This window comes from Pristiophorus japonicus, chromosome 8 (genome assembly GCF_044704955.1).
Source record: "Pristiophorus japonicus isolate sPriJap1 chromosome 8, sPriJap1.hap1, whole genome shotgun sequence".
NCBI classification, from domain to species: domain Eukaryota; kingdom Metazoa; phylum Chordata; class Chondrichthyes; family Pristiophoridae; genus Pristiophorus; species Pristiophorus japonicus.
In genome coordinates, this window is record NC_091984.1 from 223,589,319 (window position 1) to 223,616,338 (window position 27,020).

At 43.2% G+C, this 27,020-nt stretch overlaps 1 protein-coding gene across 2 annotated transcripts in view; it reads left to right on the forward strand.

The window, feature by feature from the left end:
* The window catches only part of gltpa (glycolipid transfer protein a), a 44,024-nt gene extending 17,363 nt beyond the window's left edge, over positions 1-26,661 (forward strand). Inside the window, exons 2-6 of one of the 2 annotated variants that reach the window (XM_070887983.1) lie at positions 14,581-14,639; positions 17,547-17,680; positions 21,331-21,481; positions 22,796-22,986; positions 25,805-26,661. In XM_070887983.1, coding sequence (XP_070744084.1) covers positions 14,581-14,639; positions 17,547-17,680; positions 21,331-21,481; positions 22,796-22,978 — 527 coding nt within the window. In that variant the 3' untranslated portion in view covers positions 22,979-22,986; positions 25,805-26,661. Of the gene's footprint in view, positions 1-14,580; positions 14,640-17,546; positions 17,681-21,330; positions 21,482-22,795 lie in introns of both variants that reach the window. The other variant, XM_070887982.1, reaches the window with a different exon arrangement.
* The last annotated feature ends 359 nt before the right edge of the window (positions 26,662-27,020 follow it).

Sequence of the window (27,020 nt, forward strand, 5' to 3'; positions counted from 1 at the left end):
TGGAATTGGTTCAGTCCCTTGAGGTGATTGGTATCAATTTCAGAGGAATCTGTGTACTCGGTTTATATAATGCAAAAATTATACTAAATCAAACAAAAATGGAAAATGCTAGTAACATGCAGCATGTCAATTGGATCAATGTTTTAGTTGGGTACAACACTTGACCCAGTTTGCATTTGATGCTGGTTTTATGTTGAAATCTATGGCCATAGCATGCGATACATAAGAAATAGAAGCAGGAGAAGGCGTTTGGCCCCTCGAGCCTGCTCTGCCATTCAAATAAGATCATGGCTGATCTGATCTTGGCCTCAACTCCTTCCCTGCCCGTTCCCCATAACCCTTGACTCCCCTATCATTCTAAAATCTGTCTATCCCCACTTAAATATATTAAAAGACCCAGCCGCCACAGGAGGTTTTAGAAGTTTGCGTGACACGGTATCTCCTCTGGGATTTTATTTGGGCCCAGCCACTTTCTCTCCTAAAGGTTATGATTTATGCTGGGGCACAGTTCCACCTGCAGCACCTTCCAGCAACTCGACCAAATGGGCTTACTCACATAATGGCCTAAACTGTGTGCCCAATCCGCAATGCCTCCCAGGAATGTAAATCCTGAATGATTTCTTCGCTGCCCAGGAATACCTAAGGAAATTCTAATGCTTTATCACTGCTTCAACTAAAGTCTGCTATAAAGGACCCACCAGGGATTGACCCTGGGGCCTTTGTGGCAGATTTACCCACTGGACCATCATAGGTCAGAGTTGCAAGAGAATTGTTGCTGTGTGTCCAGGACTTTTTTGCTCGTACGCTGAGTGTTCATTCTGATCACATTGCAAGATCTGGGGATAAGTTGAAAGCTAAATGCTTCATGTCATTTGATCTGAATGTTTTACCTCTCTGCCTTAGTATGTCTTATGCTGAAATCTATTGTAGCTGGAACTTGTCTGTGAAATTTGCATATCTCCAATTGCTAATGCTGGTAGCTGTGCAGAGAGTTTAGTTTCTGCTGATGCCTGAGCGATCAAGTCTACTGCACTATGCGACTGAGGCCTACAGATCAACAAAGTTCCCTGTTAACGAATGTTGGGCCGTATAGGCACTTTAATTCGCTTCAATAAACCTCGAGTAGGAAGGAGCAAAGTTGACTATCCCGTGACTCCCGTGGATTCGGGATGAACTGGCTGAGCTATCAATCCCCACAGTGTAGCATAGTCTGATCACCCCCCCCCCCCCCCCCCCCCTCATTAACTGCACTCGAGCATGTGACAGCTTTTGGAGGAATACGGTCTGAGAGCAGAAAAATAGGATCAAAGGAACTTTTCAAATAACTGGTTAGAAACCTAGCCAATAGGTGCAGGAGTAGGCCATTCGGCCCTTCAAGCCTGTACCACCATTCAATAAGATCATGGCTGATCATTACCTCAGTACCTCTTTCCTGCTTTCTCTCCATAGCCCTTGATCCCTTTAGCTATAAGGGCCATATCTAACTCCCTCTTCAATATATCCAATGAACTGGCATCAACAGCACTCTGCGGCAGGGAATTCCACAGGTTAACAACTCTTGAGTGAAAGAAGTTTCTCCTCATCTCAGTCCTAAATGGCCTACCCCTTATCCTAAGACTGTCCCCTAGTTCTGGACTTTCCCAACATCGGGAACAATCTTCCCGCATCTAACCTATCCCGTCCTGTCAGAATCTTGTATGTTTCTGAGATCCCCTCTCATCCTTCTAAACTCCAGTGAATAAAGGCCCAGTTGATCCAGTCTCTCCTCATATGTCAGTCCGGCCATCCTGGGAATCAGTCTGGTGAACCTTCGCTGCACTCCCTCAAGAGCAAAAACGTCCTTCCTCAGATTAGGAGACCAAAATTGAACACACTATTCCAGATGAGGCCTCACCAAGGCCCTGTACAACTGCAGTTAGACCTCCCTGCTCCTATACACTCATCCCCTAGCTATGAAGGCCAATATACCATTTACCGCCTGCTGCACCTGTCTGCCAACTTTCATTGACTGATGAACCATGACACTCGAGTCTCGTTGCAACTCCCCGTTTCCTAATCTGTCTGTGATTTTGCCCCCAAAGTGGATAACCTCACATTTATCCACATTATACTGCATCTGCCATGCATTTGCCCACTCACCTAACCTGTCTGTCGCCCTGCAGCCTCTTAGCGTCCCCCTCACAGCTCACACTGCCACCCAGTTTAGTGTCATCTGCAAACTTGGAGATATTACACTCAATTCCTTCATCCAAATCATTGATGTATATTGTAAAGAGCTGGAGTCCCAGCACTGAGCCCTGCAGCACTCCACTAGTCACTGCCTGCCATTCTGAAAAGGATCCGTTTATCCCGACTCTCTGCTTCCTGTCTGCCAACCAGTTCTCTATCCACGTCAGTACATTACCCCCAATACCATGTGCTTTAATTTTGCACACCAATCTCTTGTGTAGGACCTTGTCAAAAGCCTTTTGAAAGTCCAAATACACATCCACTGGTTCTCCCTTGTCCACTCTACTAGTTACATACTCACAAAATTCCAGAAGATTTGTCAAGCATGATTTCCCCTTCATAAATCCATGCTGACTTGGACCGATCCTGTCACTGCTTTCCAAATGCTCTGCTATTTCATCCTTAATAATTGATTCCAAAATTTTCCCCACCACTGATGTCAGGCTAACTGGTCTATAATTACCCGCTTTCTCTCTCCCTCCCTTTTTTTTTTAAAAAGTGGTGTTACATTAGCTACCCTCTAGTCCATAGGAATGATCCCGAGTCGATAGACTGTTGGAAAATGATCACCAATGCATCCACTATTTCTAGGGTCACTTCCTTTAGTACTCTGGGATGCAGGCTATCAGACCCCGGGGATTTATCGGCCTTCAATCCCATCAATTTCCCTAACACAATTTCCTGTCTAATAAGGATATCTTTCAGTTCCTCCTTTTTACTAGATTCTCGGTCCCCTAGAACTTTTGGAAGGTTATTTGTGTCTTCCTTTGTGAAGACGGAACCAAAGTATTTGTTCAATTGGTCTGCCATTTTTGTTCCCCATTATAAATTCACCTGAATCCAACTGCAAGGGACCTATGTTTGTCTTCACTAATCTTTTTCTCTTCACATATCTATGGAAGCTTTTGCAGTCAGTTTTTATGTTCCCGGAAAGCTTCTTCTCGTACTCTATTTTCCCCCTCTTAATTAAACCATTTGTCCTCCTCTGCTGAATTCTAAATTTCTCCCAATCCTCAGGATTGCTGCTTTTCTGGCCAATTTATATGCCTCTTCCTTGGATTTAACACTATCCTTAATTTCCCTTGTTAGCCACGGTTGAGCCACCTTCCCCATTTTATTTTTATTCCAGACAGGGATGTTCAATTGCTGAAGTTCATCCATGTGATTTTGAAATGTTTGCCATTGCCTATCCACTGTCAACCCTTTAAGTATAATTTACCAGTCTACTCTAGCCAATTCATGCCTCAAACCATCGAAGTTATCTTTCCTTAAGTTCAGGACCCTAGTTTCTGAATTAACTGTCACTCTCTATCCTAATAAAGAATTCTACCATGTTATGGTCACTCTTCCCCAAGGGGTCTCTCCCAACAAGATTGCTAAATAGTCCCTTCTCATTACACAACACCCAGTCTAGGATGGCCAGCTCCCTGGTTGGTTCCTCGACATATTGGTCTAGAAAACCATCCCTAATACACTCCAGGAAATCCTCCTCCACCGCATTGCTACAGTTTGGTTAGCCCAATCAATATGTACCTTTGTTGCATGCATCCCTTATTTCTTGTTTGATGCTGTCCCCAACCTTACTACTACTGTTTGGTAGTATGTACACAACTCCCACTAGCGTTTTCTGCCCCTTGGTATTCCGCAGCTCCACCCATACTGATTCCACATCATCCAAGCTAATGTCCTTTCTTACTATTGCATTAATTTCCTCTTTAACCAGAAATGCCACCCCGCATCCTTTTCCTTTCTGTCTATCCTTCCTAAATGTTGAATACCCCTGGATGTTGAGTTCCCAGCCTTGGTCACCCTGGAGCCATGTCTCCGTGATGCCAATTACATCATACCGTTAACTGCTATCTGTGCAGTTAATTCGTCCACCTTATTCCGAATGCTCCTGCACTGAGCCTTCAGGTTTGTCTTTCTAACACACTTTGTCCCTTTAGAATTTTGCTGTAATGTGGCCCTTTTTGCTTTTTGCCTTGGGTTTCTCTGCCCTCCACTTTTACTTCTTTCTATCTTGTGCTTCTGCCCATTCTACTTCCCTCTGTCTCCCTGCATAGGTTCCCATCCCCCTGCCGTATTAGCTTAACTCCTCCCCAACAGCACTAGCAAACACTCCCCCTAGGACATTGGTTCCGGTCCTGCCCAGGTGCAGACCGTCCAGTTTGTACTGTTCCCACCTTCCCCAGAATCGGTTCCAATGCCCCAGGAATTTGAATCCCTCCCTGCTGCACCACTCCTCGAGCCACGTATTCATCTGAGCTATCTTGCAATTCCTACTCTGACTAGCACGTGGCACTGGTAGCAATCCTGAGATTACTATTTTTGAGGTCCTACTTTTTAATTTAGCTCCTAGCTCCCGAAATTCATCATGTAGGATCTCATCCCTTTTTTAAAAAAAAACCTATATCGTTCATTTACCTTTGTCGTTCATCTTCATCTCCATGAACTATATTCATGGATAAAATACACATTTATGTAACTGTGTCTGTCTTCCATTCTGTAATTCTCAGCAATATAGAGGGAGACAATTTGTTTTCCCACTCTGTTTTACTCCCCTTACATTTTCTTGATGTCTTAATGCCATTTTGTACAAGTTTATCCTGCTCTCTTTGTGTTGCACTCTGTCTTGTGTGCTTTCTCTCCTCCCCCGCCATATCCCATGTCTGGCACTTGATGTCCCTTTCACTGTTTAAATATGTGCTCTCTTCTCCACTCCACCCCACCCCCATCTTTCTCTCTCATTTCCCCTCCTTTCATGTCACGGAGACCCCCCTTTCTCCCTCCTGTTTATCTCTGCAACACTTTTTCCCCTCTTTCTTGCAGGTTTAAGCAATCAGCTAGCTAGATGGGGATCATGAAGTGTGGAGGGCGTACCCAGATTGCGAGATGTTCAGAGGCACAGTCAGATGCATTGTGCTTTCTCTGGAAGAGGGTTGGGGGTAGAAAGTCATTAAATTTCTGGGTAAGTTTTTCTCTCTCTCTCTCTCTCTCTCTCTCATTGTTGAATTCTGGGGGAGGTGTAATTTAGTGGGTGGGTGAGAACTGTCCAGTTAGAATTTTTTTGAGTATATGATTTGTTCTGTGAATCAGTTAGAAATTGGGCCGAACGGATAGTGGCCTCAGATGTGTTAGGATGTGATTGAGCTCTGGATTTGCCATCTGGTTGGCTGAAAGTTCTCCATAACACAACAGCATTGCATAGACGCACATTCACATAGATTAAAAAGGTTTTAAATATATACTTGGGGGAAGTGGCTTGGTGGAGAAGAGCTTCGCGAACTGTTTGAGGAATCTGAGTCATTACACAGGCGGGTGTTGAAATTCACATCAGAGCAGAATGTACTGAGTTTTTTAATTGAGACCAATATAATGGGCCCTGGTTTATTTGAATGAAAGATAATATTTCAGGCTTATTTTTTTTTTAAACTTGTAGGTTCTAACTATCTGCATTTGTGCGCTGAATTTATAGATGAAAATTGTTGCTACTAGACCTTTAGTGCTACACCCTGTCCCATGATTTAAAAAAAAAATTCCCCTTCCTCACCACTTCCAGTCTCTGCCTCCCTGTTTTGTTTTCTTAGCAGTTAAACGCCAATGCATAGTGTACAGGAATTCTCCTAAGATTCATGTGCAGTGATATTCAATCACTAGATACCAGCAAGAGGGATGCTTTAGGAGATGGGGAGAGACTGGGAGTGGCACTGTGGTGAGGAGAGGACTGCTGGCATGAAGAGGAGGGGAAGGAAAGAAGTGTTGGCATAGAGCATGAAAGGAGGGAGAGCACGGGAACTGTCGGCGCCTTTCACGACCACATCCTAAACACTTACAGCCAATGAAGTACTTTTTGATGTGCAATCACTGTTGTAATGCAGGAAACGCGGCAGCCAATTCGCACAAATAGCAATGTGATAATGACCAGATAAGCTGTTTTAGTGATGTTGATTGAGATATAAATATTGGCTTGAGAACTCCCCTTATGCGCTTTGAAAGAGTGCAGTGGGATCTTTAACGTCAAACCAAGGTTCCGTCTGCCTGCTCGGGTGGATGCCTCATCCAAAAGGTGACGACTCTGACACTGCAGCACTCCCTCAGCACTGCACTGGAGTGTTGGCCTAAATTTTTGTGCTCCAGTCTCTGGAGTGGGACTTGAACCCACAACCTTCTGACTCTGGGTGAGCCACGGCTGACACTGTGACAGGAGGGGGTGGGAAGGAGGAGGGGATGGTGGAAAGAAGGAAAGTGCTGGTTTGAATGGGGAAAGTGTGAAAGAAGAAAGTTATAGCATAAACTGAGGGTTTGGAAAAAGAGTTGCAGCTTGAAATGAAAGTGATGTGGAAGAAGAATGGCAACAGGAACTGGAAAACTGAAGAGAGAAAATTTAGAAGAATTGTACCGTTCAAAGTTTGCTGCTTACAGCACTGAACCGAATGAGCCCATGGGCCAGTAAGATCTCTGATTTACTAATAATTATTTTTCTTCAGAGTTGCTTGTCACTTTCTCCCAGTGATTATCTGATGCTACTGGGAGAAAGATGTTTTAAAATATAAAGAAATCTTGGGCCTGAAATCGCGCTCCCCACGGGCGCATACAAGATGCGCACGCACGGCCGGGTAGTCGCCGCAAGTTCCAGATTTAGTTATTTTCAGTGTTTGTGTTTCTGGGGTATTCCCATTCATACTTATTGTGGTTCGTTCGAGAGACCGCCTGTGATATTGTGGTTCCGTGTATGAAGGGGGATTCCCCTACTCTGATGGGTTGGGCCGGCCCACGTGATCCCAGTGATGCGTATGAAACTTTTGCGCTCCTGAGATACGTGGGCCTCTACAAAGGCCTTGGTGTAGCGGCCCAGGACCACAAGTGTCCGAACCTCTGGGACGATCAGGTACTTTTTGTAGAAAGTTTTGTGATTGGTGGCATCCCATCCGCCCGCAGGAAGCTTCCGGCTGCAATTTCTGGGCCAATGAATTTGCAAATTGCAGTTTTTAATAAATAAAAGTTTAGATTTTAGAACTGCAATGCCATGTTAATGCTGGCAGTATATCAAATAAGTGTTAAAGATCAACATTTTTCTTCAGGGGGTTCCATGTACCCACACTGCCCTCTTTCCCTAGAAAATATATCCCAAGATGAGGGAAGGTGTGTTGGGAAAATAAGCTCAAGATACAAGCTTGAGACCCACTGTGCTTTGTGTAATTATTTATTTTTGGATATCAGCTTCAATTCAGTGCCATTTCAAAGTAATCAGTGAAAACAGTGAGGAAGGTAAATAGTTTTCGTCTTGAGTTGTGGGAAAAGCTTGAATAGGAGACACTGCTTTGATTCAGCACAATGCACATGCAGCAAGCAGGGAGAGTGTGGAGGATAATGTATTTGTGCCATAGCCAATTTCTGAATTGTGGGGTTTGTAATTTGTAAGCTGGATCTGGGATAGAAGCAGAACTTTGTTTTGCAACTACAACAAATGGGCTATTAATTTCAAGAATTTCAATCTTGACTCCGCAGTTTACATTTATATAGCTTTATGTAACAAAACCAAGTCTCGAATATGCAGCTCCTATCGAGGCCAATTTTCAGTAGAGATCAGCAGGATTCCCAACCATTCATCCTGAAGTGAGTATAGAATGGATGCAATACTGGGACAGCATTATATTACGGAGCAGATACCTGTCAGCTTCCAGTTGAGGGATGGGGTGTATAACTATCCATGCAATTCAACAGAGTAGCCCCATGTAGCAACTTGACTGATTCCTGGGATGGGAGGATTGTCTTATGAGGAGAGACTGAGTAGACTAGGCCTATATTCTCTAGAGTTTGGAAAAATGAGAGGTGATCTCATTGAAACATACAAAATTCTTAGAGGGCTTGACAGGGTAGATGCAGGGAAGATGATTCCTCTGGTTGGAGAGTCTAGAATAAGGGGTCTGCCATTTAGGACTGCGATAAGGAGAAACGTTTTCACTCAGAGGGTGGTGAATCTTTGGAATTCTCTACCCCAGAGGTCTGTGGATGCTCGGTCTGAGTATATTCAAGACACCGATCAATAAATGTTTGGATATTGAGGGATCAAGGGATATGGGGATAGTGCAGGAAAGTGGAGTTGAAATAGAAGATCAGCCATGATCTCATTGAATGGCGGAGCAGGCTCGAGGGGCTGAATGGCCTACTGCTGCTCCTATTGTGTTGTGTTCTTGTATGTATGAACTCATTGCTTTAAAAACAAATTAGACTTTTCAACCCATTTGCTGCTCTTCTGGAGATGATGACTCTTGCTTGGGTAGAGTTCCACGGGCAACTGTTCTCCAGGATCTCGCCCAAGTGGTCACGTGCGATTCTAGACCGGGTTCATCTGCGGGTACATCTTGGCGGAGCCTGAGCCTATTCTCGCCCCTACGCACATACACATACATACAGCAGCAGTCCTGGGATAGTAAACGGGATTGGGAATCCAGACCTTTTTCCCCCCACTTCTTCCCTAGCCCAGGGTCATTTACGCCACTTGTAAAGTCTCCAACGCCTGAGATCAGGTAACTTGGCACAGATTGGAGAAAAGTATATTTTCGTGTGAATTTTAATTTATTTGTGCTGCAACAAGTCTTTATATTTAGAGTGTAGTATTTCATTTAAGGCAAGGTAAGCATTTTCTCTGTTTTTACACCTGATGGTGATATCCAGCACGGTTCAGAGTGCATGATTCAGTCCCGAGTCAAGCTGTCCCTGCTTTGCACAATGATGTGCCTCAACTATAACCTTGGAAGTGTCTCTGGGCCTGATGTCGCTCCTGTTTTTAGCTGGAAATTTGCATGACCTCCTGTCTGATGGTGGCTGTTTCCTATGTTTACAGACTATGCTGGTGATTTAATTGAGACATATAAAATTATGAGGGGCCTAGATAGAGTGGATAGGAAAGAGCTTAACAGAGGGATCAATAACCAGGGGGCATAAATTTAAAGTAGTTGGTAGAAGGATTAGAGGGGAGATGAGGAAAAATCTTTCACCCAGAGGTTGGTGGGGTCTGGAACTCACTGTCTGAAAGGGTGGTAGAAGTAGAAACCCTAATCTTTATAAAGTACTTGGTGTGCACTTGGAGCCGTGACCCACAAGGCTACGGACCTAGTGCTGGAAGGTGGGATTAGGCTGGGCAGCTCTTTTTCAACCGACACACGATGGGCCGAATGGCGGCCTCCTGTGTTGTAATTTTCTATGATTCTATGAATTTCCAGCAAGATGAGGCACGAGATCACTGGAGGCATGACAACACAGTCTTCATAGTGATAGTAAAAGCTCTCTCGTAGTGCACATACTACAGTTTTAATAGCAGGCTTTCATTACTATTTAAAAATGCTGACCGAGTAATCTATTTACTCTCGCCTCCACAGCTGCTTCCGTTTGTTCTTCTCTCTATACCTGTCTCTGTTTACACTCTTGTTTCAACAAGAGAATACTCGCAAATCTCAAGTCCAGATCGCCTATGAAGAGAGAAGAATGCATTAATGCCATTTGTCCATTTTTTTTTTTTTGCAGCCCACATGGTGTACCACAACAATATATGGCTTGTGTCTGAAAATCTGAGGACTAAGATTTGTCCTATTTTGACAGCTGATTTTATTTTTAAAGAGCGCACTTTTTTTTGTACTGATGGTTATGCCAGTTGTCATGGAATTTATACTCTCATCCCACTGCCAATTTGGATATAAACACTTTTGACTGTTGTATAGCTTCATTGTGTCCCCACTGCTTTTGCCATTTCTTAAGCCTTTATTATTTTTTTTTCTTCCTCCCTCCCTCCCTGAAGATGCTGACTTGTGTAGAAAAATGCTCTTGGATACCTCCTTTTTGAAGTGTGAATTGTTTATGTATGAGCTGCACAGTTAATGTTGGCAGGCTCTCCACTATGTTGGTGGTGGGACATCACAGCTGGACATCATCCTGTTCTTCCCCAACATGTAGACACTTTCCTTGCTGCTTTTTTTTTTACATCCCTAGCTCAACAACATGTCTTCGATGGTGCCTTTAATATAGAAACTCATCCCAAAACGCTTCAAACAAAGGCATAATTAGACAAAGATGGAAACCGAGTCAAAGGAGGAGGTATTGGGAGGGCTGTCAGAAAGATGGGTCTTAAAGGAGGAGAGGGGGTTCGGGAGGTGTAGGGATTTAGGGAAGGAATTCCAGAGCATGAGGTGTAGATGGCTGAAGGCGCGACTGCCAGTGGTGGGGTGAAGGACGGGAGGGAGGGATGCACAAGAGGCCAAGCTCTGAGGAAGAGGTGGAAGTAGGCGGATTTTGTAATAGAGAGGATATCGGGTCGGAAGCTCGGGGATGGAATAGAATGCTGAGATAGAGACCAGCCAGGTTCATCCTGAGACACTGGTCAGGAGGGGGATGGAATCCGTAGCACAGCTATGGAGTTTGTAGCGGGGGCTGAAGACAATGGTTTCATTCATCCCAGTGTTTACCTGGAGGAAATTGCGATTCATGCAGGACTGGATGTCTGACGAACAGTCTTGGGAACAGTGAAGCAGTGGAGAGGTAGAGCTGGGTGTCATCAGCATTCATGTAGAAGCCGACCCCGTGTCTGCGGATTATGTCGCTTTAGGGCAGCGTGTAGATGAGAAAGCGTAGGCGGGTCGAAGGATGGATCCTTGGCAGGTTACTAGGTAGTGGCAGAAAAGCCTTTGATGGAGATACGCTGGCTGTGATTGGATAGGTAAGAAAGAACAAACTTTGCATTATGAGTGGAACCAAACAAGGACAGTCCCAATGAGTTGGACAATGGGGGCGAGGGATTGGAGGATGATGGTATGGTCAACCTTATCAAAGGTTACAAAGGTCAATGAGGATGAGGTGAAAAACTAGAGAAAACAGTTTCCGGGCCAGGTATGGAGGAGATGGGTGAAGGTTTGGCTTGGTGGGGAAGGGATGAAGCAGCAGAATGGATGGTCTCAGTCTGAGTGATGAAGCCATGGGAGTGGAGTGGTGGCAGTGGAGAGAGGGGTTTATGGAGATTGTCATGGAGGAGCGAAGTCACAGCCATTTGTAGTGACTACAGCTATCCAGCTAAGATCAGTCGGCTTAGTACATTCCAGGCAATGAATGGTTGTTTTAAATTGGGCTTCTCTATACTGTGCTTTCTAATGTGTCCGATTTCAGTATTGGATAGGCATCTTCATGTCCCAAGGGCAGTTTTCCATGCAGAGCTCTGTACAAATAAATTATTGTTATTGTAACCTCATGAACATAAAAGAATTCATTACAATTTTTGTACTAGCTCCATAAAATGAATAATTCAGTTCTGGAAATGGAACCGTGCCAGCTTGGCTCAGGAGTACTATTAGTTTCTATTATTGATGCTTTCCATTCATGTGCAGAGAAGTTTTTAGTCCATTTTTATATTTAAAATTTTTGTTTATTACCGATGTGTTTAGTAACCAACCACTAGGTCATTATTAATGTATTTTGATCTGAAAATTAAGATCCATCAATTTCCTTTTTTTAATGTGATTTTTCTCCTGAAAATAAAATGGGTAATAAGTAGTTTAGATCCCTGTGTCCTTAACTTCACTAATAAATTTGTGCTCCTGATGGGTCCTATCCAACAGGTACGATGTACTCACTACCTGTGAGGACAAGGAGAAAGACTGTAGGAAGGACGGCTACAATGCAAGCCAAGGCACCGTGGCTCAGAATGCTAGGCGGGGGGCGGGGGGGGAGGGAGAAATGAGAATGGAACTATCTTATTAGGTTTAAAGCCATTGCCACCTCCCTATTTAAGCTTTCCGCTAGAACACGGGCCAGGTGGAGCCTGCCCCATCGGTACAGCTCCTTCCTGTCCCAGAACTGATGCCAGTGTCCCATGAAAAGGAACCCTGTTTCCCCCCACCAACCCTTTAGCCACGTGTTTGTTCTCCTGATCTGTCTGTTTATATGTCAATTTGCACGTGGCTCGGGCAATAATAGAGATTATTACCCCGATGTCCTGCTTTGTAATTTAGAGCCTAACTCCTAATCCTCTCTGTTCCTACCTATATTGTTTCAGCATGGACCATGACAATTGGATTTGCACCCTCCTTTTCCAAGTTCCCCTCCAGCTGCCGGGAGATATCTCTTACACTGGGTAAGGGTAGGCAACACACCCTTCAGGATTCTTGTTCTTGGCTGCAGAGAACGCTATTTATCTCTTTCTCTTCCCCCCCCCCCTCCCCCCCAAAAAAAATCTAGAGTCCCCTATCATTACTGCATTCTATTCTCATTTTCCCCCCCCCCTCCGCAAGCATTGAGCCACAGTGCCTTGGTCTGCATTGTAGCTGTCCTCCCTGCAGTCTTTCTCCTTGTCCTCACAGGTAGTGAGTCCGTCGTACCTGTTGGATAGGACCAGTGTCATCAGGGTCGCTTTCTCAACATCTCCTAAATCCCTGCTACCCAGCTTCCTAACAGTCACACACTCCCTTTCCTGAACCTGTGTTTTCCTCCTGGGGTGTGACTGTATTCTGGATAAAACTGTCCAGAAATTCCTCCCCCCTCCCTTGTGGGTCAGAGTGTCTCCAGCTCAATGACTGAGCCGGGGAGATTCGAGATGGAGACATCTCCTGCAGACAGTCTAGCTGTCCACAAACTCTCGCATACTGCAGCCCAGACACAGCCTGCTCTGCCATATCTTAGTCTAGCCTTATTTTAGTTATTTAAATCTTTATTTATTTAATAATTATTTATAGTTAATTTGTGTAACTAGTTAAGCTATAAGTTTAATGCAGTACTTTATAGTTTCCCGCACATAGTTTAAACCACAGTCCGAGGTTAGTGAGTAAAGAGGGGGGGACCTTAATACTCACCAATCAATCGCCTTCCTGCTGTCCTTGTTTTATTTGGAAATCATTGAAGGTTCCACTGCTTCTGATACCACCTCCAATTAGGTCCTTCCCCTTCTCCGAATTTCCACTCTTTCCAAATTCCCAAATAAAACACTCCGATTAAGACAATCTGTGCAGATCACTCTGGATTGGAAAGGGAAGGTAACTTTTTTTAGTCTAAAAGTAAAACTGATCTCCCCCACCTATATCTGCAGTACATCAGAAAACATGGTGAGGATCTGTTGCATACATAACTTATCCATCATTATGTTTATCCAGTGCATAGTGCTGATCTTGCAATGGAATATTATTCATTTGTCTATCTGACAGCCCACATAGTAATATAAACCCACAGTAGTGACTTACTAGAGCATGTTGTTAACTTTCTTGCTGATGGAACCTCCTGTTCACTCTCTTTTTAAAAACCCACTCACTATAATCACCATTGTGTACTTTAGCAAAGAGTCTGTAGATGTGATTTATAATCTCTCCAGAGTGTAAAAGTAATTATATACATCCAGGCATAATGCATTGAGTGTTGGAGTAGCTGGCTGATGGGGTTAAATGAAGTAGGGTGGAGACTCATATAAAGAAAGACAGACTTTGGATTTATATAGCACCTTTCACTAGACATCTCAAAGCGCTTTACAACCAATGAAGTACTTTTGGAGTGTAGTCACTGCTGTAATGTTGGAGTAGTAACACCGACACAGACCAGTTGGGCCGAATGGCTTGTTTCTGTGCTGTAAGTTCGATGTAATTCTACATAAAAGATGAATTGTTTAATGAAGTGAGTGGGAGTACAGTGGAGCCAGCCTTGGTTCAGTGCAGATAAATTTAGCACGTGCAGACTTATTCCAAATTTTGAGGATGACCCATCCATTCTATAAATATATTTAGAAACATAGAAAATAGGTGCAGGAGTAGGCCATTCAGCCCTTCTAGCCTGCACCGCCATTCAATGAGTTCATGGCTGAACATGCAACTTCAATACCCCTTCCTGCTTTCTCGCCATACCCCTTGATCCCCCGAGTAGTAAGGACTTCATCTAACTCCCTTTTGAATATATTTTAGTGAATTGGCCTCAACTACTTTCTGTGGTAGAGAATTCCACAGGTTCACCACTCTCTGGGTGAAGAAGTTTCTCCTCATCTCGGTCCTAAATGGCTTACCCCTTATCCTTAGACTGTGACCCCTGGTTCTGGACTTCCCCAACATTGGGAACATTTTTCCCGCATCTAACCTGTCTAACCCCGTCAGAATTTTAAACGTTTCTATGAGGTCCCCTCTCATTTAAAAAGTGTATTGAGCTATTTTCTATTTTTAAGAAGCCAAGAAATACCTATTTTAATCAAAAAGGTCTTATTTTCCTTCAATTGTTCTAAATGGACAAACTATTTGTATTAACTGCTTGCTTTTGGAGAGAGAGCGGCTTACCTATTATACAGCATAGTGTTCAATAATGGTGCACTTTCCTTAAAATTGCCTTTATTTTTAGATTGCCTTGGCTCAACAGTATTTTCACCGATCAAAGCAGATGTGACGGGCAACATCACTGTAAGTAGCCTGGGCTGTGGCGGTCCTGTGATGTGTGTGGATTGGTTTGTGCAGTCACTCATTTTTGGAGAGGTTAATTGAGGGTGTTTCCATATCCGGATATGTACAATGAATATCACTAGATGGCTTCGATCCATGAAGGTTCCCACTCCTGGTCATTGTCCAGTAACCATTGCTGTTAGTTTGTGTGTATGGAATTCTGGTGAGGATCAGGCATGGGTGTGATCGCCTCCATGGCTGCATAGCTTGCTGATGGCAGGCTGCCTATTCTTGTGGGAGCATATGCCACCAAGAATCTGTCTTCAGGAAAGAAGATAGAAAAGACTGCATAGTATTGTGATAAGTGTGTAAGAGGGAGTTAATGGTAAAACTGGCCATAATTTGCAAATGTAATTTCCAAAAATTGGTTTGTCTAATAAACCCTGCAGTGGGCAAGACATTGTCAGCCCTCGAACTAGACTGACTTGGGGGAGCCTTTTTCATTGTCGTTCGTAGATCTTGCTCTGAAACTGCAATCATAAAGATGTGCAGATGAGGGAGGCCATTCAGTCTCTATAGCTCAACTTTCCATAGAAACCTGTGGCTATCGCCCCCCCCCCCCCCCCCCCCGGGCCTTCTACACTTTTGTATACCTGTACCAGTTTCATTCTCATTCATGTTTGTTTTATCAAAGAATTTTAGCCAATAGTTTGCATATTAATTTTGAGTACTGGTTATCCTATAAATTAAGTCAGCATGTAAATTCCTCTTTCTTCTTCCCTTTTAAAATCCTTTTTTTAAATAAGAGAATCCATGTGGGGGGGTCCACTTGGTTAAGTTATAGTACACTTGCCTCTGATTGAGAAGGGTGTGGGTTCAAGCCCTGCTCCAGAATGCGATCTAATGCATGATCTAAGGTGGCACTGCAGTACTGTACTGAAGGAACACTGCATTGTTGGAGGTAAGGCGTTGAGTTATCTTGGCGATTCAGGTTGATGCAGGGAAAAAAGGACTTGCACCGTACATAAACTCAATGTCCCAAAGTGCCTCACTGCTAATGAAGTACTTTTGAAGTGTAGTTACTGTTGGAAAAAGTCTGCTTGATGTGGGTTTTTGAAGATGGTGAATGAGTGTAGATACTGGGTATTTGCTTTTTGTGAGATCTTGCTGTGTGCAAAATGGTTGCTCTATTTGTCCACACACATTACTTTGAAGTTCACTAATTTGCATGAATGTAATCTGTTTTGAAATGTTTGAGCGCTGTGATCTGGAGGTGTAGCAGTGCAAGTTTTCCTTTTCTCGGGATGGAAACATTGCCGAGAACATTCTACCTATTCGGTGTTGTGTGCAGAAACCAAGTCGTATGTACGGTCTCTACACAGCACAATTGGCTGGAATCTGTGCAATTGATGCAAGAGAAACCTTTACATAGCAGAAATGTGTAATAAAAATGGAAAATTGTGGAAATGCACAATGGACTAGCCAGCATCTGAAAGGGGAAAATGGGTCCACAAATTGGATTGGATTGTTCACAGGATTTTTTTTTTAAAAAAGCATCTTTACTCTTGCTGAAGGGAGATTGTACCAAACTAGAAATTGAAAAGTTGAAGTGAAATTCCATCAAATGGGTGCCCGATGGTGTCAGAAAGAAGGAAAATAACTTGCATTTATATAGTGCCTTTATGGCTTTTGTCCCCAAAACACTTCAGTCAATGAAGTACTTTTGAAGTATTGTCACCAATGCTGTTATATAGGCAACTGTGTCAGCCAATCTGCACCCAGGACGGTTCCACAGACAACAGCAACAACAATTGGCATTTGTGCCTCTAACGTGGTGTTATAAACAAAAGGAGAAATTAGGGCAGATGACCAAAAGCTTGGTCAAAGAGGAGCAGAGAGGTTTAGGAAGGTAATTCCAGAGCTTGATCTTAATCAATGGAAGAAAGAAAGACTTGCATTTATATAGTGCCTTTCACAACCATCGGACATCTCAAAGCGCTTTACAGCCAATGAAGTACTTTTGAAGTGTAGTCATTAATGTAATGTGGGGAAAAACAGCAGCAAGCTCCCACAATGTGATAATGACCAGATAATCTGTTTTTTATTTTATGTTGATTGAGGGATAAATATTGGCCAGAACACCGGGGATAACTCCCCTGCTCTTCTTTGAAATAGTGCCATGGGATCTTTTATATCCATCTGAGAGCAGATGGGGCCTCGGTTGAACATCTCATCCAAAAGATGGCACCTCTGACAATGCAGCACTCCCTCAGCACTGCACTGGAGTGTCAGCCTAGATCTATGTGCTCAAGTTCCTGGAGTGGGATTTGAGCACACAACCTTTTGACTCCGAGGCGAGTGTGCTACCCACTGAGCCGCAGCTGACACTTCAAATTGTGCAGAATTAGCAGGGATGCAGCTATTTAAATCTGAAAGACCAAGGAAGAGTGTGCCTCAATGTTCATCAAATTCACGATCACATTTCGAGCTTTTATTGTCTGTGAAGTTAAAAGCATGTAATGTTAATGTGTGTGATAATGTGATCGATCCAGTGCTCAGGCCCAGGAACGTGTCTGAAGCTGGGGTCTGCAGTTTGAATGAGGAGTAGGTGAGCGAAGGGGGCGTGAGTGCGCAGTAGCCAGAGCTGATGCTGGGAAGAAGGGAACTGGCACAGGATGGACTAGGTGGCTGGGGCAGGCAAGATGTGCAGCAGCTACGGAGTCTAGTATGTGGTTGCTACTATCCAATCAAGAGGGTACACATGGCTCAGTACAGCTTGGATTTAGTGGTTCGAACAACAACTTTGCATTTATATGGTGCCTTTAATGTAATAAAACATCCCTAGGTGCTTCAAAAGCATAATCATACACAAAGTAAGAGGTATTGCTATGTTGTATCTGCAAAAGTTATTTGATTTTTTTTTAATAGAAAATCAAGATGGTGTATGAGACAAATCCCATAAAATTCAAAACATTGCAGCTAATTCTGGAAGGAGAGAAGGAACAACATGGCACAGAGTGGCCAAGAGTTGGAGCGACACTGGCGCTTATGTGGCTAAAAAGGTAACCAATTTAATTTACTTAGTTGTAACTTTTTCCCTCTTTTTAAAAAAAAAAAAATTTGCGCTCTCCCCACAATTTTCGGGTTTACTCGCGAGCAGACTCCTGCCAGAGTACAGTTCCCCTGGTGTTAGCTGCCATCATCCAAGTGGCCATTCTTCATCTGTGAGCTTGAACAGTGGAGCTGTTCGACTGTGGCGAGCATCACATCTGTGCCTGATTCCGCGCTCCTCGGAGATCCATGTGCGGGCCCGCTCTGCGGCCAGGCACTGGATGGCCCTTCGGAACGGAAATCCTGGCTGACTTTTAACTATTGGGTAACTGTTTTGAAATGTGGCCTTAAATGGAATGTCTCGCTCTGTAGCCCTTTGCCATTATTCACATTTTTGTAATGGGTTTCTTTTGTAGATCCCCTATTAAATGGCACCTCCTCCTGCCCCAATACTTATCTAATTTTCCTGATGGTAATCACAGTAATTGAAGTAAGTGGGAATGCAGTTTTCACTTGGAAAATGAGTGCTGTTGCCAGCTGTGAGCAGTAGCATGTTTAGACAGCGCCTCGTCTTATTTTCCGAGTCATTAGTCACTGGATCAGCAAAGTAACGAACCTTGAAATTGATTGTAGTGATGAACAGCGGGCGTAAGGAAGAGAAACAAAGTAACAAGGATGTGACTGGTGAGCAGCACTAAACAGTGTATTGTTGAATTATGCACAAAATCCCCATCCATTGTAGTACTCTGTAGAGACTTGTAACGTAATGGATCAAGCACTAAGGCTCCATTTAAGAGAAGGGATAACCATCCATGGCTAACTAAGGAAATAAGGGAGGGTATTAAATTGAAAACAAGGGTGTACAATGTGGCCAAGACTAGTGGGAGGCCAGAGGATTGGGAAACTTTTGAAAACCAGCAAAGAACGACTAAAAAAGAGGGAAGATATATTGAGTAAATTAGCACAGAATATAAAAACAGTAAGAGTTTCTACAGGTACATAAAAAGGAAAAGTGGCTAAAGTAAATGTTGGTCCCCTAGAGGATGAGACTGGAATTAATAATGGAGAACAAGGAAATGGCAGGGATGTTGAACAAATTTTGTATCAGCCTTCATGGTAGAAGACACTAAAAACATCCCAATGATGGATAATCAAGGGGCTATAGGGAGCGAGGAACTTAATATAATCACCATCACTAATGAAGTAGTACTCGCTAAAATAATGGGACTAAAGGTGGACAAGTCCCCTGGACCTGATGGCTTACATCCCAAGGTCTTAAAAGAAGTGGCTGCAGAGATAGTGGATGCATTGGTTGTAATCTAACAAAATCCCAATGATTCTGGGGCGGTCCCAGCGGATTTGAAAATTGCAAATGTAATGCACCTATTTAAAAAAGGAAACTGACAAAAAGCAGGAAACTATAGACCAGTTAGCCTAACATCTGTTGTTGGGGACAATGCTGGATTCCATTATTAAGGAAGCAGTAGTGGAACATTTGGAAAAACATAATTCAATCAAGCAGAATCAGCATGGTATTATGAAAGGAAAATCATGTTTGACAAATTTGCTGGAGTTCTTTGAGGTTGCAACGAGCAGGGTGGATGTGGTGTATTTGGATTTCCAGAAGGCATTTAATAAGGTGCCACATAAAAGGTTACTGCACAAGATAAAAGCTCATGGGGTTGGGGATAATATATTAGCTTGGATAGAGGATTGGCTAACTAACTGAAAGCAGAGAGTTGGGATAAATGGGTCATTTTCCGGTTGGCAAACAGTAACTACTGGGGTGCCGCAGGGATCGGTGCTGGGGCCTCAACTATATACAATCTATATTAATGACTTGGATGAAGGGACTGAGTGTAATGTACCCAAGTTTGCTAATCATACAAAGATGGATGGGAAAGCAAATTGTGAGGAGGATACACAAAATCTGCAAAGGGATATAGACGGGCAAAGTGAGTGGGGGGAAAACATTGGCAGATAAAGTATAATGTGGGAAAATTTGAGGTTATCTACTTCGGCAGTAAAAATAGAAAAGTCAATTATAATTTAAATGGAGAAAAATTGCAAAGTGCTGCAGTACAGAGAGATCTGGGGATCGTTGTTCATGAAACACAAAAAGTTAGTATGCAGATACAGCAAGTAATCAGGAAGGCAAATGGAATGTTGGCCTTTATTGCAAGGGGGAATAGAGTATAAAAGCAGAGAAGTCCTGCTACAACTGTGCAGGGTATTGGTGAGGTCACACCTAGAGTACCGCATATAGTTTTGGTCTCCATATTTAAGGAAGGATATACTTGCATTGGAGGCTGTTCAGAGAAGGTTCACTCGGTTGATTCTGGAGATGAGTGGGTTGACTTATGAAGGTAGGTTGAGTCTATGCACATTGGCGTTCAGAAGAATGAGGTGATCTTATTGAAACATACAAGATAATGAAGGGGCTCGACGAGGTGGATGAAGAGAGGATATTTCCACTCATGGGAAACTAAAACTAGGGGACATAGTCTCAGAATAAGGGGCTGCCCATTTAAAACTGAAATGAGGAGGAATTTCTTCTGAGGGTTGTAAATCTATGGAATTCTCTGCCCCAGGGAGCTGTGGAGACTGGGTCATTGAATATATTTAAGGTGGAGATTGACAGATTTTTGAGCGATTTAAGGGAATAGTTATGGGGAGTGGGCAGGGAAGTGGAGCTGAGTCCATGATCAGATCAGCCATGATTTTATTAAATGGCGGAGCAGGCTCGAGGGGCCAGGTGGCCTACTCCTCCAATGATGTTGTTTTCTTACCAGTTTGACACCAGTACTTGTTCAATAGCAGTTTGAGTGGACAACTGAGTTACACTGCCTTGCTCATGGTGCACTGCCACCCACGTACCATAACCTTCATTGTATGCTTTACCAAAGAGCCTGAATGTAGAAGTGATCTTTTCAGCTATACACAATGCCTCGAGGGTTGACTTAGCTGGCTTATGGGGTTAGATAAAGTCAGGTGGGAAGAGGCTCGTGGAGCATAAACACCAGCGTGGGCCGAATGAGCTATTTTTCTGCTGTAAATTCTATGTAATTTGGACATCTGTAAGTTGGACTCTCTTCCTCGACCAATGAAACTTTGTAAAAGCGAAGGAGCTGGCTGTCCTGTTGGATTTAAGCCTTTTTTTTAAAAAAAAAAGAGAAAGAACTAGCATTTCTGTGGTGCCTTTTACCACCTCCGGCTCTTCATGGGATCTATTGCGTCTACCTAAGAGGGCGGATGCCTGATCCAAAAGACTGCACCTGTGACAGCGCAGCACTCCCTCAGTAGTGCACCGAGCTGCCAGCTGTGATTATGTGCTCGAGTCCCTAGTGTGGCTTGATCCCACAGCTGTCTGACTCCAAGGCGAGACTGCTGCCACTGAGCCAAGGAAGACAGCTCGGCCTTGCACTGATAAAATTCTGACACGTCCTGAAGATGAATTGATTTACATTAATTGGAATTCTACTGCAGTTCTGCATTGCTGTGATGTGAAAACTAAATTAAATAGACGCACAATGTGTAATATCAGTAACTAGTAGATTTGTGTATTTAAAAAAAAAATTAGCCGGATCTTTGGAATCAGAAAATAAATTGCAGGGAGATAGCTGGTTGCTGTTTGTGAATTTTCCTCTCCCTATCTTTGCAGAGGGTTGAAGTTCATACAGGTTATGCTGCAAAGTATCGCAGATGGGGAGCGTGACGATGCAAATCCTAACCTTATTCGAGTCAATGCAACAAAAGCGTACGAAATGGCTCTCAAGAAGTACCACGGCTGGTTCGTACAAAGACTATTTTCTGTAAGTTTTTTTTTCATTTCCCTCCTTTCTTGAATGTGCGGCTCATGTATGCTGAGCTGCAACCATATTTGGCCAGCTTTTTCTGGAAGTGAGGAGCCCTACATTGGCTCCCAGGCTAGTCAGGAGATAGTGACCCTCCCTATCCTGCTCTAACTAAAATAAATGGGGATGTTCTGAGTTGTAGGCAGCTTCTCCCAGTAAATGACATTACTGGACTCTGAAGAAGAAACCTGAAAAGACAATTCAATAAGATCATGGCTGATCTTGGACCTCAACTCCACTTTTCCGCCCAATCCCCATGTACCATGATTCCCCTCGAGTCCAAATATCTATTGCGGCCTTGAATATATTCAGCCCTCCAAAGGTTCACCACCCTCTGAGTGAAGAAATTCCTCCTCATCTCTGTCTTAAATGGCTGACCCCTTATCCTGAGACTATGCGGCCTAGTTCTAGACTCTCCAGCCAGGGGCATCTACTCTGTCCATCCCCTTCAGAATCTTGTATTTAAATATGATCTTTTCATTTTTCTAAACTCCAGAGAATATAGGCAATCTACTCTAATGCTCAATAGGGGTGTTCATTTTATAAATGGTGAAATATTTTTAGAATTATGAACACCAGACCAGTGAGAACAACCTGCCCGACTTTACGCACCAATGGAATGTAAAATCGGACCGGGTGTAAATTGGGGGTCCAACCTGAACCTACCGTGTTCTCACCAGGCAGATTGGGTTGGGGAATCATTGAGGGCACTACAGATGGGCCTCAGCATCTCTGGGCTAAGACATCCGATCACTCTGGTCTTCTGCTCCAGTGAGTGGCCACTTTCCTTGCCCCACCTCTCCTGGGAAGAGAGAGCGTGTGTCTGTCCACATCGGGTGAAGAACGGGTTGAGCTCAGTAGTGATGTGCCCCCATGCTGAAATTGCATGTCATCACTCATGGGCTCATACATGCAGAATGGCCATTACTGTGAAGTACTGGAGGGGTGGATAGATTGATGTTTCAGTATCTTCAAAAGGGATGGGGAGACGAGGGGGATAAAAAAACATTTCACAAAGTATTATCCAAGCTAATAGGTTTTCAACACTACTGGTATATTCTAGATTTAAAAATTCAGAGTATGATCTAACATCTTTAAATTTTAATTAATTGCCTTAATTGATGACACTGAAGTTACTCATGCAATCTGTGCCGAACCCCACCAGGCCTGGGGGAGCAGTGATCAGCCAGGATGCTGGGCAACTGGAATGTGCTGAGGGCTAAGAGGAAACTCCTTGATTGCAGGGTGTGACTTGCTGTTTTTGCTTTACAGGCCGCAGTTTTCGCAGCCCCATATAAATCGGACTTTATGAAAGCACTGTCAAAGGGTAAAGAGGTCAAAGAAGAAGAATGTGTAGAAAAAATCAGACAGTTTTTAGTCAACTTCACAGTGACCATCGATGCAATCTATGAGATGTACACAAAAATGAGCGCAGAGTTGGATTACAAGGTCTAACACTTGCAGTGAGTGTCTCTCTCTCTCTCTCTCTCTCTCTCTCTCTTTCCCCCCCCCCCCCTTCCTCTCAGCAATAAACTAACTGCAATCACTGTGATTTAGATAACTTTTTAGGTTGCTATTCCTACAAGGTAATCATTAACCAGCAATAATTAGTCTGGAAGCCAGGAAGAAGAGACACAATATCTATGTGGAGTTGATCTGTGTGTGAGTTACTGTGTACTCTTGATACTTTAGTACTGTAATAGCATTGAATTAAATCAAAGCGGGTCAGATCGATCCAGTCAGTCCTACCAGCTATTAGTTTATTTGATGGAATAGTATGGGGAATATTATTTTCTAATGAATTCCCTTTGTATTAACTCATCGTATAACAGACCAACAGGATTTTTATAGGGTTACTCCCAAAATACATTTGTGATGTTTTCACCGGGAAGTTAGTGTGGCGTTTGACCATTTATAAAAGATGCTGAGGATAAATGTCAAGGCTCAACTTGTGTTTAATCTTTTACTTTTCAACCTACAGGAGGCAAGGCTGACTTCCTAATAATGATTTAAAAACAGCATGTGTTGTGCACGCTAATAAATGAAGTCACAGCCTTTTTTTAAGTTGTTTCTAGACATTTTACGGGTATTCTCTGCGTTCTATATTTGAATCTAGATAAGCTGACCATTCAAGTGTCAAATTCTGACACTGAATCAAATCCCACTCATTTCCCCTCTCTTCCCGTTCTCTTAATGACGCTGACTCATGCTGGGCTATTGTTCCACCGGTGCCAGTACCTCACCTAAGTGGCCATTATTCTCGTGTAAGCCTAGACCGTGACCATCAGACTGTTTTGACTGATGGGGACATCTCACACAAGCCTGTGCTGTGCGCGCACTCCACTTTCTGGTACAAGTTGCTGAATAGTGATCCAGCATAGAAACTCATGCCGATTTTTCTCTACCCACACCCTCAAGCCTTGGGAGCTGCAGCCAACTGTAGTGTTGCAGCTTCTTGCCTGGCAAACATGAACTAATTTTGTGGCTGGGCTGGAACCTGTGACCTTCCACTCTAGATGGCTCAATCCAGTTAAACCATAGAGAGCTCTAACGCTTGTTTTAAATGGGTTGTTGCATGTACAATTTGGAAAATTCGGCTTGAACCTTCCTAGCAACCCTATTGCAAGCAGAGCATTTCTTGACCTTGGGTTGATAAGGACTTGAACTTGAGCGAGAGAGAAAATTGAAAGCTTTTTCTAACTGACCTTTATGACCTAACTAACCTCTAGTTAGAGAGCTGCCCCTTTTATTTATTGTGCCTTGTTTCATGCAACAAATGTTTGCAAAACCTTGGGATCAGTGCAGGACATCTTAAAATCTGCCACCGATTAGCACTTTTAACTTGCTCTAAAAATAGGGTGGGAGGAAATGAGGTTGCAGAACTTGTAAAAGAAGATTTGCCTTTGGCTTACAACATCAGTGAAGCTAAAACAAAAATGTATCCTAATAAATTTAAACCAAGACTGAAGAGATTTACCTTGTTTTTGTTGAAGGGAGCAGTAAGCTAAATCGACTGGTTTAGTAAATCCAAATGTCCTTTTTATTTTAAACTTGATGCATTTCAAATATTTCAATATGCCATTTAGCAGAAATCCTCACTGATTGTAAGTGGGGATTCTGCTTTGCTCTTCTCTGCCTCCCTCACTGCAGAGCTCCCCTGTTCTCTTGCAATGCCAAATTTATGTTTTACTTCCTTCGGTAGCCAGTTTTTAAAAAGCTGTACTCCTTCAGATACTGCGGAGTTGAATAACCAGAGAAATTGACTGAAAATTAACTAAAATGTCCTGGTTGTGAGGATTGTTTGTCCAGAGGTTGCTGGATGGCAAACAGGGTCCGTAGATAAGTATTTAACCCCGCTCTTCCCCCCCCCCCCCCCCCCCCCCCTCCTCTGCACTGCACCACCCCCCCCCCCCCTCCCCGGCCCAACTGCCGAGCCGAGCCCAGTGGAATTCGTCAAGGTCAGCAGACTCCAAAAAGACCAGTAATAAAATGTATTGTTCTATACGTAGTTTGACAAAAGGCGGTCCCTTTACCCAATTGGCATTAGGAGAACTGAGTGTGTGCCTGTGTGTTTTGTCTTCATTTTATCTTCTTCAAGCTGCCACTGTTGGCATGAGTTACTGTTCAGGATTCTGGCTCTTGGCATAAAATGAATGAGTACTCCTGCCTCATTGGTGCAGAAGAGGTAGATAATTCAGCATTAAGTTGGCAATCTCCCTCCGAGATGTGACCAAATAGCTTCTTTGGAGAAATGTTGAACCAGAGCATAAAAGGTTGGGCTGGAAAAATATTCTTGGAACCAAGAGTTTTCTACTTTTTTTGAGTGCTTGATGCTAATACTTAGAGAAGTCTTGCATTCCTGGGCACCAATATTCCTCACAAAATTCTCAACTTTATATATTTTTGCACCAAAAAGGATATTATTTCTTCTATTGTCAGATGAAAATAGAAGGAATTTCTGGCAAATTATGTGTTGAACTTGAACTGAATCAGACACATGTGCCAGCTGTGTTTGCTTTTTGTATCACTTGAAGGACAAGGGTTGCCTGCATGGTGTGCGTGTGTGTGAGGTTGGGGGTCGCGTCACACAGCAGTGACTGAAACCTCCGACGTGCCGCCTTGATGCTGCTTATTATGAATGATTTTTCTGACCTTGGGCAGACCAGGTTCACTCCCAGCAATCTGAGACCATGTTTTAAATTGTACTAGATCCTGTTGACTGTACGATAGTTCAAAGATAATGAAGTGTTCAAGGAATAATGCAACTTTTTTTTGATTGAGGTAGGAGAGAGGATTTCCAGTTTTAAAAATAGTGTTCCAAGATCGTTCCAGCGGACTGACTCCACAGAGTAAGTCTGTCATTAAATGTGTTTGATAAACCGATTTAGAGCTTGTTTGTACTGTACTGTGTTGCAGCTTTAATATGTGGTCTCTGGCAATGGTCCTAAACACGAGCCTTGCATATTGCTATAGGCTTGTTGACCATTGCACTTTGTTGATCTCATTGCGTGCTTTTATAACATCTTTGTTTAATTAAGTTTCTATCTTTTCTTTTGGATTTATTAAAGGAATAATGGGATGGAATATATAGTATATTGGGGAAATCTCAGTAAAGCCATTTGGTTATTGAACCATGGCTTTTTTAACCAATGGGGCGTGACATTTTTAATAAAAATTGCAACCATTTAAGATTTAGCGATTTTATAAAATAAAATTATTTCCACTATTTCTACCTCACCAGAGCTTCTTGCTTGTGTGGAACCCGAGCCTGCCGGGGGCAGCAGTGATACATAAACTGTGTGTGTCTGTGCTTTTCCTCGCTCTGCCCATGTTTGCAATGATATTTGAGTAGTGAGACTGGTGCATTCTCCTCCCTCTGAGATGAAATGCATTCCCTGCACAGGCATCTCTGCTTGGTGGCAAGGGGCCGAGAGCTAGTGGGGTGGATTTCGGTTTCAGATGATGGATGTGGAGTCAAGACTGGTAATACAGTGTCGGCAGCTCCACTGTAAATAGACGATGGGTAATACCATTAACTGGCAATGTGCAATATTTTGACCATTGTTTTAACTGCGCAAGGTGGTAAAGTGGACTAAAACTGACTTGAATGTGTTTACTATTGCCAGTAGACTGCAGGTATGACACTTTTGGGGGGGGGGGGCGGGGGGGAAACAACCTATTCATTAATTTCTTTTCAAAATAATGTATACACTTTCTGATATTCCCCACTAACTTGCATTTAAATAAATGCCTGTGTATCACTGGAGTCATCCATTTGTTGCTATTTGCCATGACAGTCCACCAGCTCAGTGAAAACCCAGTGGCCATCATAAGCAATGTTACATTTGTATATATTGAGGGTATCCAATTCTGCAAGGTGGCAACAACCCATCTCCAGTGCATGGCGGGCTGATCAGCATCTGACCAAAAGGTGGATTCGTGTTCCAGATGGGTTTGTTCATCAGAACTTGCTTGGTTAGGCTGGAGATGTTTTTTC